At 28.2% G+C, this 16,841-nt stretch overlaps 1 protein-coding gene across 1 annotated transcript; it reads left to right on the top strand.

Annotated features, from left to right (window-relative positions):
• The first annotated feature begins 5,127 nt into the window (after positions 1-5,127).
• On the top strand, positions 5,128-16,802 carry LOC132930414 (uncharacterized). Its single transcript, XM_060996285.1, has 3 exons — positions 5,128-5,487; positions 11,039-11,400; positions 13,612-16,802. Exons 1-3 carry the CDS (start codon positions 5,271-5,273, stop codon positions 14,284-14,286), a joined length of 1,254 nt encoding a protein of 417 aa, XP_060852268.1. The 5' UTR covers positions 5,128-5,270; the 3' UTR covers positions 14,287-16,802.
• Positions 16,803-16,841: the final 39 nt, after the last annotated feature.

Below are 16,841 nucleotides of genomic sequence, written 5' to 3'. Positions count from 1 at the left end.
ACACAAAATTCCATAATTGAAAAAATACTCGTTCATTTTTTTATTTTAATACGTTAAAGCTTTTAAATTATCCGGAAAATGGGATTTTCATTTTAAAAATAGAAGTTTATATCTCCACGTGGTATTCTTTATTATACCTAATACAAAAAATCTCAAGAATTTTACAATTTGGTCGTTAGATGTATTTAAAAATTCCAAAAATCAGATTTTGAATAACTGCATCATTTAAGTAAAAAAAAGAGAGGTGAACAATGAGAATTCTTGGTAAATCACCCAGTATGCTATCATTATTTACGAAAAAAAAAATAATAATCCAAAGAGCACCTGCTACGGCCATAACGTATATTGTTAAAATGCAATTTGGTTTAATTCTGTAAGTATAAACGATTTAGTAAACTTTTCACAAGTGTTTTATTATTCACTAATCGCTTTGCCTTAAAATAAAAACGTGTTACCTATTTTGGACATTAATTTGATTACTGTTTACACTGTACAAGGTTTATTTTCAATTTGTTATCAATATTATTACTATACATACACGAATCACTTATCGATTTGAATTGAGTTTACCGTAGGAATGAATCCGTTGAACGTATTTATGAAAACAATAATATAACGCCCATGTGCTAATTCTTTCAAAGAGGAAGGTCTGCAACAGGTTATTATCAATTTTTGTTTCGGGTACATATATTATGTTTTCTAAAATGTGTATCAAATTTCAATTGTTCGCGAATAAACTGAAAAATATATTATATCATATAAATAAACATCAAGGATCTATTTACGTTGGAAGGACGACTAATGTGTAGTAGGTATGTAGTAATAACGGAGTATCTAGAATACTTCTTTGTCAACGTGTACCGTTTAACGACATATGAACCGTGCATAATGGGACGTCTTAAATAACAATTTAAAATTCGAACTATGTTTTCATCCTAAAACCTTGAGGTAATAATATTTCTTTTATATTTTATTAAAACACACAAACCCTTAGCAAATCATTGTTACCGCTGTAAACGGTGCGTATGTAATGCATCGACTCATTTCAACTATCTTTACTACCAGCATTACCCGTATTTAACTGTGGTAATATGTAATTATAATGTATACGCTTATTTTTTCAGACTACTCACACCAAGAATATTATATGTACGATCTATTGGTTTTAAAATACAGATGACGATTTTATGTATAAAATAAATGTTCATGATTTAATAGATTCACCTGTAGTATAGGCTAATGTTACATGAAATCTTGGCACAAGGCCAGTTGAAAACATCAATCGAATTTAAAAATGCCGGTGGCTAACGAACGATGAGGTGTTATATATGTTAAATAATGGTTCAGGAGGATAGTAAAAAGTTCCACAATACTGTACGAGCCAAATTTTATGCATCGCCTAACTTATTAACATTGTCCTCGGTTAATGGTTTTATTTTAATATATTTTCTTCACATTTAAATTTACATAAAATAATGATACTATATAACATTTATTTTAATATTCCAATTATTTTATCGAAATTATTTCTGTTTTTATTTAATAATTACTATAACCAATAAAATATACTCATTTCCAATTATTATAGGTTATTTATAAGTTAGCATTATTATATTTATAATTAAATCTCTTGATTTTACACCATGTCATATATAGTATATAACTTAATATTAAACTTAGTTCAGTATTATTACATAAACATATATGATTTCTACAGGATATTCGGATAATTTACTAATAGTTTTTTTTATAACTATATAAGTACTTGCATAATATTTATTAAAAAAACATTTTAATTTGTTTAATGAATAAACTTTATAATAATGATTTAATTCAATCCTTTAGAATCCTTATTTATATTTTAATGCACAATTAAACTTGTGTCATTAAACTCTGCTACAAAGTTATTTTTAATTGTATTTTTTCAATTAGTATATTTTAGTAAATTGAACACTGAATTCGATTGACTATATACAAAATATGTTGTATGCCATAACAAAATAACAAATAAAAACCCATCATATTGATAAATTATAAATATAAGTAGATATCTATGCTCATACATTTTAATGAATTTTAAAATTAAATGAAAAGCTAAGTGTTCCAATTGAAAATATGCTTATTATTATTGAATATTATCTGTCTCGTGGGTTCCGTGCTTTTGGTTGTTATTAATATAATATATAAGTACCCTTGATATAATCATAAATATGGTGGAAATACGAACTATTATAATATTATATAAAATACTATCAGCGTGAACTTAAAATCGAATATTTTTCTGAAAATAATATTTAGTTTTAGATATTAATTTTAATATTATACTATTATCCTACTTTTAATACAATTATTATTAATTAAGAGTCGTTTATTGGGTTTAAAAACAATATATTTTTCTTTTTTATAAAAAGCTATTTTTCGATTAATTAAATAATGCCATAAACATAAATTTCAAGAGGCAAATCGAAAATGATGTATTGAACGAACATTAATTGCAAACAATTACTTACATAATAAATTACGTTTACTGTTAAAAACGCAATATCTGTACTTTTATTTCATAATTATCGTATTACTAATATTTATTTCTAATAGTTTTCTATACCTCTATATCTGTAAGATATATATTTAGGAGTCGCTAAAAAATTAAATAATCATTTCAGAGATCGCAATTGTGACAAAAGGTAGGAAAACATTAGTGGACTACTGAAATTTAGTGTCTGGAATAAAAATTATTTCCTTGAATAAACTACTTAAATTTAAATCAACGTTTCCATACGATGTAACGTATCTCATAAAAATATTAATAATCTTAAATAATGAATAAAAAAATATATTTATAATTTCGACCTCAGGATTTGTCTAACCACTTTTATCACAAACTTTGTTAAACATATTATGTTTATGGTTGGATACATTTTTATTTTCTAACTATTACAGGTACCATGCCAACCAAGTAATAACAAAGATTAAATTAATATTATACCATTATAATTTCCCATTATAGTACATATTCAAATTTCCTTTAACAAAAAATGATTAATATATAATTAATAATTATTTTACCATAACAACCAACAAAATAAATAAAAATAAACCTGTAAAATCTGGATACATTTTTTTTCGACCATTTTTTTCTGACCGTTCCAGATTCCATGGCAACCAAACAATAACTAAGATGAAATTAATATTATAATGTTATAATTTCACATTAAATTACTTACTTAGGTTTTCCCTATCAACTAACCAATGATTACCATAATTACGCTACCATTACAACCTCGTTGATATATTTGTCACTGTTAGCTATTAAGTCGTTTAACGTTATATTATATATTTTACTTGTATGGCGTATCCGACTATAATACGAGTAAGTCAATTTAACCCATTATGACGTGTATAATATAAAATATTTTATTCCTATATAATACAATTATAATGAATAACAATCGAAAAAAAACAATTTATGCTACGAATGTGTTGAAAATGTATGACGTATATTAACCAATTCTGTATATAAAAAAAAAGAGACCATTATTATTTGTTAATCTGGTGTTGGCATTGGTAATAAATAATTGGTAAATAATACGCAAGGCGACGTGTAATACATAGCGTCGAATGTTTCGTAGTATATATTGAAAATGTGTGTATACATATATAATATATAAATAAATATCAATCAATGTGTCCGATACTTATCACCGATATATACACGTATATTTTACGAAGGTTCTGTTTCCATAGGCCTCAAGCCATTTTATTGTACCGTAATTCCAATTCGACGAGTATATACTTAGTATTTTACCATCGATACCTATATACACTAAACGACAGCAATTTTAGATTTAGACTTTACAATAATAATGATGTGTTTGTTTGGTCTTCCTTTATATGTCTATATCATTAAATTTTGGAGTAATACAAAATATACTTCAATCTTCAACGTTGATAGTGACTTCTGGTAATCAATTGGGTCTAGTTGGTACATCAACGGAAAAAAAATATTATTTAACATCATGCAATATTTTTGGTCAACGTTCGTTCGACATACCTAATCGAAATCTATACATTATCTATTAGCATATATACAAATAAGTTATAAAATATCATAAATAGAAACTGATAGATCGTCTGCGCTCAGGATCATTTCTCATATAGATCGATTTATTTTTGTAATAAAATTTAACACATCCATTAGAGTGACCTATTCAATTACGAGGTATAATCAAAATAATTATAAATAAATAAATATTCTTATTTAATATTTTTTTAAATATTTTTTAATATTATATTAAACATTTTTTAATTTGAAATTATATGCAGATCAATTTTCTTGATTGTTAAACTATATGTTGTACAAAATATAATAAACTATATTACTAATAAACGTTATTGACAATTTTATTTAGAAGAAATATAAGAAATTAAATTTATAAAAAGAACATACCTGCATGATTAATTTAATTAAGTTTCCTATACTTTATTTGAATCCCAAATTTACAGAATACAGAATATGTCAATACTATTAGCATTTTTGTTCTTGTGGTTTTTTTTTCTATAATGATATTGTAATTGTATAATGTAATTGGTTTAATTTTTGTCTGTTTTTCGAGATAATAAAGTATTGAACTATCAAACTGGAGTTAGATGCTAATAAATACAAAATACGATTAGAAACCAAATCGGTAACCGAACAATGCGTCAACACATATTATACGTAACACATAAATAATACGTTCCTATATGTATATAACACATAACAAATATAGTTCGATATAATATCAATAACGTTTTGATTTTTGGACCGTCGCAAATTCAAGGACTCATTGCCACTGTCACCGTCCAATATAATTCGTGTGTAGTAAATGGAATCTTCGAATTACGAAAGAACAACAAAAACCCTCATTGTGTTTACATAATTTTTTTTCTACCGTTAACCACACCCACACACATACACGGTGGCCATCCGTATCAGTGGTCCTCTAGTATCTGTACCCGTTAAGTTGTCAGTCATAATTCCAAGGACTATCAGTGCATACCCCACCCCCGAAATCCGTAACCAGAAAAGAGGAGAGAGGGCTGGATTTCGATCGCTTTATATACGTTCGCCCGGTCCACCGTCAGCAACACATGTATTGTTGTCATATCGTTTCTCTGAAGATCAATAAATAATCAATAAAACTTTATAATTATTAAATAATTATAAATAAAACAACAATATTAAACACAATTTAAAAGTTTAAGCAAGTGTAATTGTTTTGTATTAAAAAATGAATTTTCTCGTTGTAGCGGTCGTGTGTGCGGCTACAGTGTTTTTAACAGTGTGCGGCGAACAAACTAGAGAAGTATATATACAAAAACAAGATAAAGTTCAAGACCTTGAAACATCAGCTTCGGGATACATATACAGGACGGATGGACAAAACCCTCCGATATTCATTAAACTCGGAGAAGGCAACAATGATAAATTTGATGCCATACTGGAAAGTAAGAAAAAAGTTTGAGACTAATACGAATTGAGAATTGAGATATTAGAATATTATATAAACAATATCTCATAGTATTAAATTACATATTAACATAATTGAATAGTTCTTAATATCAATACAAAAAAAAATCTTTTAGTTGAAACATCTCTAATTTTTTTATCAAATTATCCGTAGAGTTTTAGGTTAACTACTAGGTAGTATATATTATAATATATTTATAATAATACAATAGAATATATATTTATTTTTAAGATATCACTTAATATTATTAATAAAACGTTATAAACGACGGCTGTATTTTGAAAAATATAAGTAATGATAGTCAATTTCATCAATTATTAAATTGGTAAGCAAAATAAAAAGATTTGAATAGGTGCACGTGAAATGCATGCATTCCATATTTCAGGTTTCGTATACAAATTTAAAGTTTAATAGACACTTTCCAAGTAATATATTCAAAACCAAAAACCAAAACTTTCTATAATCATTTCCCTTTTTGCTATTATATATTATGCAAGCTATTTTGCGTAGTATACCGAAAATAGTATCAAATATACCTACTGAACATCATACTTTTATCATCGGTTATATGAGGATTTTATTGCGCAAGTTTTAGTTGAATTAGGAATAATTTGAAAACTTTGTGTTGTAAGCCCTTCAAGTAAAAATTCAAATCACAAACCATCACGTGCAAAACTTCAAGAAACCTAATCATTAATAGCCATATATCACTTTTACCCATGTTACCAAAATTTAAATGCATTTCAATGTATTTCATCAAATAAGGGGAAAGAAAAATATAATTCCAACATGTAGTTTACCAACCCATTTTATAATCACATATTTGTGTACACAATTGATTGATTATACAAACTTAATAAAATAAATATTTTAGTTTTATTTTTTAATGCTTTTCAATATTTCAATGGGTGCTATAATTATAAACAAAGTTTTATATTTCTAAACATTAGTACAAATTAAAGAATAACATTTGGTGTTTCATACCAAAAACTTGAAAAAACAATATTTGTTTTAATTCATATTTTTATAATAAAAAAAATAATGATTTTTACTTAGCATTTTTAAATATTAAATTTAATGAGTAAAATTAACAGACACAAACAGAATTAAATTTAGTTTTATTCGAGCATTTATGTAAATAGCTTAAGGTCTTTTTAATTTAATAACTGTTATAGGTATGACCGATTAACTTCAACAAATAAAAAGTTTAATTTTTTTATTGTATACATTTCTTTAGTACATTAATGTTGAAATATTTTTAGTTAGAAATTAAAAATGATCTAATTATTTTTTGAAGTATCATAATTATACATAATTTTTATTATCTACCAAAAGTAATGACATTTTAAAGTCGTTTGTCTTTTGATGATGATAATAATCATTCAACAATGTTATAAATCTGTATAAAAAACTATGTCAAGATTGAAAAATGTAAGATTTAGAATTATTTATTTAACTGTAACAAAAATACATTCTTAAAGAAATATGCCTCGTGAATAATGCATATAATTTATTACACAACTTAAAGTATTATTTTCAAAAAAAAAAAATTATTTTAATGTAAGCAGTAATAAAAATATAAGGTAAACATATTATATTTATTAGTTTTACTTATTTTCTCTATTGAACCAAACAATTTCATTTGTTACGTTAAATATTATCTCAATTAATTGGCTCACATTTTATCCATTGGCTGAAATATTAAAATTATTACTATTACAAACCATCAATAATAATGTCAATAGTCACATCTGAGACTACTTTAGAGTTTAGATAAATTACCATTAATTCTATCGATTAAAATTGATTGGTATGAAAATGATTATTTTACTGGCGAACTTCTTTGATTTATTACTTGGTAGTTTTAAAATAACATAAATCGGTGCGGTTTCCCAAACGGCATAAAGTTAATCATATTTGTTTGTTTGAATGAAATAACAGAACACAACAACGACATACATTATCGTACTAGAGCTTAGAGATTAGGTAACAATTTTTATTTTATATTAAAAATATAACTCCATGATATGTATCATGATATTTATTATATAATAAATTATGGTCCACGGCAAGGATTATAATTTTCGGGAAAAAAACCTACTGTTCATAGTTTTTATTTTATAATGCAAATTTTTGATATTATATCATTGTATACAGCATATAAATTATAAAGGTACCTATGGAAATAATGGGTGGAAATAAACTAGATACGTTTCCATAAAAAATGTGTTCAAGTTAATTTGTTGCGGAGGTTATTTGCGACTCGGTATTTCGAACTCATGTTTCCTACTGTTTTAACGATTTAATATTATTATTATGAAATAGACAATTAAATAAAATAATTTTTTTATCGTTTTTAATTTTAGTACATATAAATAACTTCATTGCAACTTTTATTATACATTTGATAAATAATAAACTAATAACAATAAGATTTTCCACATAATGTTAACCGAATAAGTACTACCATTTAAAATGAAATGCATCTTATATCAAATATTTGTAATATTTAAAATAATAATAACAATTCAATTTTTAACGATTATTAATAAATTATTTTTATGCGAAACGCGTAAGTAAATACTTAAATATCAATATTTTTTTTATGTGTATGTTCCGTCGTGCTCGATGCTTCTAGTCTATAAATATACTTTTTTTATACATATTATACCCATTTGAGGAATGCAACTTATCATAAAAAAAGAATATGGAACACAATGGTTGAATGGTAGCATTAGTAGTTTCCCGCATAAATATCATGTTTATTATATATAGCTTATTTTCTTTGTTCTGTACCTATTTATTTTCGGTTCTACAAATGTCAAATATAATGTGGTTATTATAATTTTTTTCCTGAAAACAAATCATTGAAATAGTAAAGTATAAAAAATGAATTAATTTACAAATTTAACACAGTTTGTACTTCAGTTAAAGAGGTGAGTATCCCAATTAATTTATAGTTGTGTACACGATCCTTCCAAACAGAAAACATGGTGAATAAAATAAGTACGCTTGTATATAACAAAATCTTTTGTACATTCAAAAAATTAATTTTTACACAAATATTCCCATTTTAATTTTTTATTGTACGCAATCCGTTAATCATTATACTTTTATACTTTTTATTCATAATTAATTTAATATTTAGTAAATGTATTAATTTAATTTTATAATTTTGTATTATCTATATATATTATGAATTTATGTTAAAGAGTAGGGCCATTTTTTCCATTCCTGCGCTCTGAAAACTATCTTATGTGAGCTTTTTTATGTATGCGTGGAGTCCTCAGTAAAATGGGACTATATAATCTAATCGAAAACATAGTCGAGTCAATCGATACTATTGGTGATTTAATCACCGACGGAAATGAGTTTTCGAGATCTTTAATGAGTCGTAAGAGAAAAATAAGAGACTGGCGAAACGACTGCGTATAATGACGGCTTATTTTAATATTTTAGTTAAAGCGGTGGTAATAATAATTAGCCGCCAGTTTGCGTGTTTTTTTTTCAAAAGATCGTGTCTACTGATAAGGTTTTCTTTGTGTTACGATTTTACACATTATTATATTTCCACGCGGTGCCGTGTTTTATTACTCGACCACCGATAGTAGTCTGGGCCACAGACATCCGGCTGTAAACGGTTACGCCACCTCTACAAGAGTTAAACATATAAAAAAAAAAACACTTGTTTGTGGGGTGATGTTACATAAATCATTTTTTGTTAAATTTCGTTCGCGTGCAGCATTGTCGTTCATTAGAAGGAAATGAGAGCACGCGCCAATTTTCATAAACGTGTATAATTTTTAATATTATATTATAAATCAATAGTCATCATTGTTGTTACTGTTTAGTCGGTTGAACTTGAATACTTCGCAGTTCGCGGATCGACGATCGTCGTGCCCTTGATGGAGTAAATGACGATTTGTCGGCTCACGAGTTTCGCCGCGGTACAGGTGATCCGAATCGATTATTATTGTCATCGAGACAACAGCGCACAAGCTAGGGACCCTTTTGTGTTAATGTTTATTTTTTCTACTTTTTCTGTTTTTTTTCCCCCATCGGTATGATGGTTTTTTTCAATTACATTTTAATTAATTACCCACGCGATCTGATCAGTCGCAATTAAATTTGCGATAAAGGTCACGCGCAACTCGCACTGTAGTGCCGTAGGTCCAGCTGATGCAACAACAATGCTTTTTTCAGTTTTACGAATATCACTTATTGTTTTTTGTACTGAAAAAAATGATTTTCGTGCATAATAACATATAATAAAATACTGTAGTTACCGAGCGATATTTAAATTTCAACTAAAACGGATCATGTAATTCAAAATGTCCGATTATGTTGTTTCTAATCCCGACTTGTTATTACGTAGGTATACATACATGTTGTAGCGTATCTATGATGTAACGAAAATTATACAAAACACATACACGAAGTCTTCGATACTGTAATGTGGCACACTATTATATTAGTTGTGTTATAGTTTTTAGTGTACAAATTGATAGTTTTGAATATATTCATAATAAGCATAATAGGTATACCTATTGCAGAATTGCCATTGCGAATCATGCAGTTGATATTTATATTGACTCCGTATTGCCGTATTGCAATAAGCATAAAGAGATATATCCGCAGTCTGGTCCGTGTCGCAAATGTTCGATTTTCGTAAATTATTTTGTCTCGCTTTACACCAATCAATCTCGTCTTATTAGGAGCTGTCTATCGGCGATTCGTAATAGTAATTTTTGTTAAAGCGTTAAATTATCGTCCGAATAAAACTGATCGCAATGTAATTGAAAGATTATGCGTACAACGTCGTATCCGGAAAAAACTTCATACCTATATACATTTTTATAAAAATATTAATTGTCAACCTTTACAATTAAAACTAATTCTATAGAATTATAATACTACCCAAATTATCCAGCTATTATCGGCATTATTGTTTGTATATATTGTTATGTCATATTATTTTGTTGTGTAACTACTCTTATTGAATTAAGCTTAAGATTATTTTTACCCAATAATCTTTTGTGTATTGTGTACATGATGCTGTAGATATGTGAAGACTTTAGGTATAGCGTCGAAACTAAAACATGTTTGGTATCGTAAACGAAGTATTACAAACTGTTTGAACGTTGGTTTAAGCCAGTTTAAACCAAACGAAAATAACATTTTTATCCGTGAAGATAACAACACAAAAATTAAAATTTTCTAGTAGCAAAGTAAAGAGCCTAACAAACTTTGAAAGTTCTCTAACAATCCCTTCCTAACAAGGGTCTCAATGGCTCCGGCCTAATACACCACTAAACAACTTATGAACAAATTTGTTCGAACGATTTTTTTAAACGTTGACTAATCTTATGCTGCAAAGTCACACAACTTAAAAAAATATATAATAAAGAATTGAAAAAATTCATCGGCATATAAAGCATATATTATTCGAATTGTTATTTATACATATATATCAATAAAATATCGTTAATAATGTAATAATTTGTTGGTTCTCATTGTCGATAATATAGATTTTAAAAAGGAAAATGGCTTTCACGGGATGCCTGTGGTCGGTAGTAGACACGCGTCGCCATACAACATACCAGTCGTTGGCGAGGAAAAAACGGTCCACTACAACAGTGGTCGCAGCATTGAAAACGGTTACAAACCGAATTCTCGTTTCGGAGACCCGATCGCAGACGACTTTGACGACGGGAGATACGGGCTGGACGACGCGGATGATTCGCCGTCACCAATCTCGGACGTGGACGGCTATAATTTCGATAACGACGATCACGGCGACGCATTTGACTTTGGACCGTCCCCGTTCAAGTACCATCGAGACGTGTCCGCTGATGGCCTAAAGGGCGACGTGCTTGGATTCGACAACCAGGTCAGTGCGTCGTATTATAATTTATAACCGTATACGTCAACGTTACCCGTTTACAAACTTAGTGTATTGTATAATAATATTATAAACAACAATCGATAAATTATTATATCGTTTCAAATGTCGATCGTCAAGTGGTACAAATATTTATGATTTATTTATATCATATTTGTTTTATTTTGAAAAAATTTATTATAAAAAGTAAAATTTAACCTAACTCACATTACTGAACATTTTCCGATTTGAACACAAATTGTTTAATATTTGTTTAACTTTTCATTATTTATAATTACAATAATTACTTAAAAAATATGATATAATTTTATTTTTATGCTATTTATTTAACTGATAGATTCTTTATAACTTTAGATTCTGCGCGGAGCGATGAATATATCGATTTTTTTAATGATGATGTGTTTAGTGTCTGTGTTTGTTTTTTATATGAGTACACGATAAGTTTTGGATAAAAATATTTAATCGATTTACTCTTTTTGTGCTATTAAAATTTTAATTTTTTTAGTATTTTTTCTATAAATATCGATAAGAAAATTGTTCACTAGGCCAAAACTTTTGAAAATATAATACAAGATCCAACATAATATATAAATATATTAAAAACACAATGGTACAATTTTTTTTTATACATGCATTTATAGTTAGAATTTTGACAAAAACACATACAATTCTAAACTATTTTATAGTTAAAAATTCATAAAAAATATTCTACTTACATTTGAATTTTGAAAATTTAATACAAGCTTTTTTATAAATATTTTATACTTAAACCATAAAATCTAAACAAATATATAAAGGTAATTATTTTTTATCGATGATTTTTTTCAAATTTGGACGAAATTACTTATTTATAGATAAATAATAATGTTAATATTATTTTGTTATAATTTAAAACATTATTTGTGAGAATTCAAAGCTTTTATGTATATACTATTATATTATTATGATTTTTACTATATACGTTTATACGCATTACCATTTTTGATTTATTTTGGTATATTATTTTTTTATACTATATGAACCTACTTTTACTGTTTTATGATATTTATACATTGTTATTGTTATTATTAGATCACTCAGATTCATTTTTCTTATACAATGATACATCATTGAATTCAAATTTAACCCACCCGTAATATGAACCCAATCGACGCCAAATGTACAACAGAGCGGTACCGAACTTGCCTACCTTTATTTATTTTATTCACTAATAATATTGTATTCTATGCATATGTTCAGTACTCGTATTTGTTTAGTAGATATTTTTAATATTCGAAAGTACTTAATTAGATTGGCCATTAAAACATACAAATTCGAATTGGATAAAAATAAATCAATATTTAATAACATTAAACCTTTCGGATGAATACAAAACGGTGAATGAAGAAAGATTTCAAAGTGATTACATTTGAATGCATTCGAAACCCTCTCACATGTTAGCCCGAACAGACATTTTAAACATTGTTATGATTTATGACTTCTATTTTTCTTCATCTTATAGATATTTTAACGCTTTTGCATTTTTATCCCATTTGCTTCTCCTCCGCCCCACATAATTTCGTTTTTCCAAAAATTCAGAGGCCAAAAGTTAACCTAACGAAATGTCCATGCAAACAGTTGTGATTCATGCACGTCAACAATTCTTTGTATACCTGTAATAGGTACTTAATATTAATTCCAGACATTGGGAGTTTGGTTTTATAATACCTTTATATGTAGGTATATTATACATTGATGAAATTTATAAAACAATGAGTACGGTAGGAATAAACTAAGTGGTTTTATTGGAATGCATTGTTTAATAACCGGGCGTTATGTAACTATATATGCGATTTAATAATGATTAATAATGAGGAAAATAATATTTTACGATAGATTATATTATTTTTATGTTAATGTATAATTCGTTTTAATTAATTTCAAACCAAATAAATTCATTCATTTATTATATTTCTGCTTTTTTATTCCGAAATTCAAACAATTCTAAAAATTAATAGAAATATCATAGTATAATAGTAAGTCAATATAAAATAGTGATTTGATCTCATAATATATTCATGTAAAACGTAAGTATAGGTACTACACTCGCGCCTATAAACATCTTAATAATATAATATTGTACACCGAGTTATAACTATAAAAAAAAAAGTCTATTACGACCTGTAATATAATATTATTGTTCACGTGTGATGATTTTAGAATTATTTCGGGTCGCCTTATACACACAACGAGTACAAGTCGCCGAGCAAACACCACAAGGCGGGTGGTTCGTACCAAAAGGCCGGCCATTACTTCTCGCAGGGCTCGCTGGGCGACAGCGGCTACAAGAACAATCACAACTTTGACAAGAGCCACGCGGGCAAGTACGGCAACGATGACCTGAAGAGCCACTACAAGAAGGCGTCCGGCCACAGCGCCGGTCACAAGACCGACGCAGACCATTACGGCAAGCACAAGAGCGGCACACACGGGGTCAAAGGTCACAAGTTCGGCGAGACCGAAAACCACAAGAAGGGACACAAGACGACCGGTTTCCACAACGTGTACCACAAGGACGAATACAACAAGGAACAGAAATTCTACGACGACGCGCACAAGCACGGCAAGCACGATAAGTACGGAGGTAAGCACAAGGACTTCACGCAGAAAGCGGGCGGCCACAAGCACGGCACCAGCCACGAGTCCGGTTACGACGAGGGGCACAAGGGTTCGGCCGGCCAGTTCAACAAGGGTAGCTACTACGACGGTCACAAGGGCCACAGCGGCGAGTCCGGTCACAAGTCGCACCATGACCACAAAGCCGAGTACGATACGCTGTCCGACAACAAGAAGTACGGTGAACACGAGGCCGCGGGCGGCGACGACTTCTACTGATGAACGAAGCGTAACGACGACTTCCGAGCACGAGCATTACGATACGTACCTGTATCGCAATGCGTGCTTGGCGGAAGCAAACGCTTCCACAGACTTACCCCATACAAAACTATTAGTGCATATATATATAGCTTATTATTATCGTTGTTTCACGTCGACGATTGTCGTGTGCAACGTGACTGTACATTTCATGTCCCGTCCATTTCGAGTTCTGATCGGTTTTGCGAAATATCTAGGAAGGCATTTGCACAAAACGGACAAACCGTTTTTTACACGTCGCGTAATCATTATACACAATAATATGGAAAACTTTTCACGAAACGGACACGGAAATTTAATAGTTCGCACGAAACTTATTATCCATAGTCTGCACATCCACATGGCGAAACAAGCGTATAGCTACAGGCATTCGAGTTTTGTAGAAATAGATATTAATGTAAATTAACTTAAACGTATATACTAATAATAGTATTATTTATACATTTATTTTAATCAAATTTTTTCTATTTTAAAAATGTGTTTCATTACGTACGCGATGTGTAATCAATTTAATTGATTCGAAATGTCTACCCATTTCACGAAACCTATCAAAATGTGAAATGGATACGATATATATATACACATCTATATATTTACCTACATAGTATGTTATTTGTGCTTTTATAATATAATGATATTCAGTGTGATTTTTTAGGTTAACACTAAATTTCTGGCATAGATTACGTGCATTTTATCCGAATCGATACTTTTTTCAAAGCTATAACGGGTATATACCTGAGTCCTGAATGCATCACATTAATTTTAGAAATGTTTCAAATTGAATGATTTTTTATCATATGCAGTTTTTTACAAGACTCCTATTTCTATAAATTCCAATACCAATTTAGTTTTGAAACCAAAAATTTGATGGGTCCAGGTTTAGACAGCAGATAATAATACCTAATATATTTTTTATTAAATTTATTCATAATAAGTAAGTCGTTTTTAGGGTTTTTTTTAGATAAAATAATAAATTAATAATAATAATTTATTTTAATTAAATGGTTTTAATTATTTTATTAAAATATTACGATTATAAAGATTAGAAACTAGACATGTTATGAATCAACCGGTTACTAACAACATGTTGACCGGTTATCAATATTTTAATTAATTAAAAACGAATGCATGGTTAAATCTAATATAGCTCTCAGTCAATTTTGATTTTAGAACCATAGTTATGAAGTGAACAAAACTTTTAAAAAAATAGGCCTACTTCCATTTATGGTTTCAAAAATAGGTACAGAGTAGAGATATTTCATGTGAATTCTGAAAGAGTTATTAATTTGAAACGTTCCTATAATTGTGTATTTATAGGACGTATCCCTAGCTTGTCAAAAAAGTTCCGATTCAATCTAACGTAATCGGCCAAAATATTAAGTAGGTACCTAAACAACGATCATTCGGTATACCTATATTATATTTATATAACCATTCGAGCTATCTCTTTAATTAATTTCTAAATATACGTATGTACATATTATTATTATTATCATAATGCATTCATCCATTCAAATGATTAACTATTATCCTATGTACAGTATACGTATTATACTTATTACTTATACGATAATTAATTTATAACATATTATATTATTATCAAAAGCAGAAGGAATGTGAATTTTAGCGGTGTGGCTATACAATTAAAAAAATAAAATCATATAATATAAATAAGTATGATAACGAATGCAATTGAACCCATATAAAGGATCGGTATACAAAAAATAAAAACAAAAACCCAAGGCCTCGTTTAACCTCTCGGTTTGTATTTTATACCCAATTAATAAACGACAGTTTAAAACCGTGATTTAAAATCCTATTATCGAGATTCTCGGTTATGCAATAAAAAAAAACTTAAAAAAATACGATTCCATACACTTTATTATTATATTATCATACCTATACGAGATATTATACATTTATATATTACATATGCAGTGCTCTCCTTATTTTATTGAAAAAAAAATGTGTATTCGGTTTATATGGTTTAGATTTTATATAGATTATACCGATATCGGCTATATCCAATTTATAATATACATACCTATATACGGTTTAATGGTAATACTTTGAATGAATTCATCTGCACACACGCCCGCTATTCCATTTATAGTATAGGTATATAGGTAGGCTATAGGTACCATAATGACGACGACGGAGAGTGGTTTCTGTATCATCCTATAAGTTTCCAATAGTCCATTATTTACATTTTTTTTTCTGTTAGGATTATTATTTAATCGATTCGATATTTTTTATATTTATAGTTTATTATTATTTACCTAACTGCTGCAGTAGTATAATAAGTCGAATAAAATGGCATATATATATATATAAGTAATACGCACAGATTTTGTCTTGTTTTTTATTGTTGTAATATTATACTAATATTTTTAAGTGTATCATATGTTTTTAAATTATAATTAAAAATTAATATTTTTAAAAATACGTTTATATAAAATATATAATGATGTACGTTATTCGATATTCGTTTTTTTCAACCCGTCAAAAATCATAAT

Source organism: Rhopalosiphum padi, chromosome 4 (genome assembly GCF_020882245.1).
Source record: "Rhopalosiphum padi isolate XX-2018 chromosome 4, ASM2088224v1, whole genome shotgun sequence".
NCBI lineage: Eukaryota > Metazoa > Arthropoda > Insecta > Hemiptera > Aphididae > Rhopalosiphum > Rhopalosiphum padi.
Note: the sequence above shows the minus strand (reverse complement) of the source record. Positions and strands in the feature narration are given on the sequence as shown.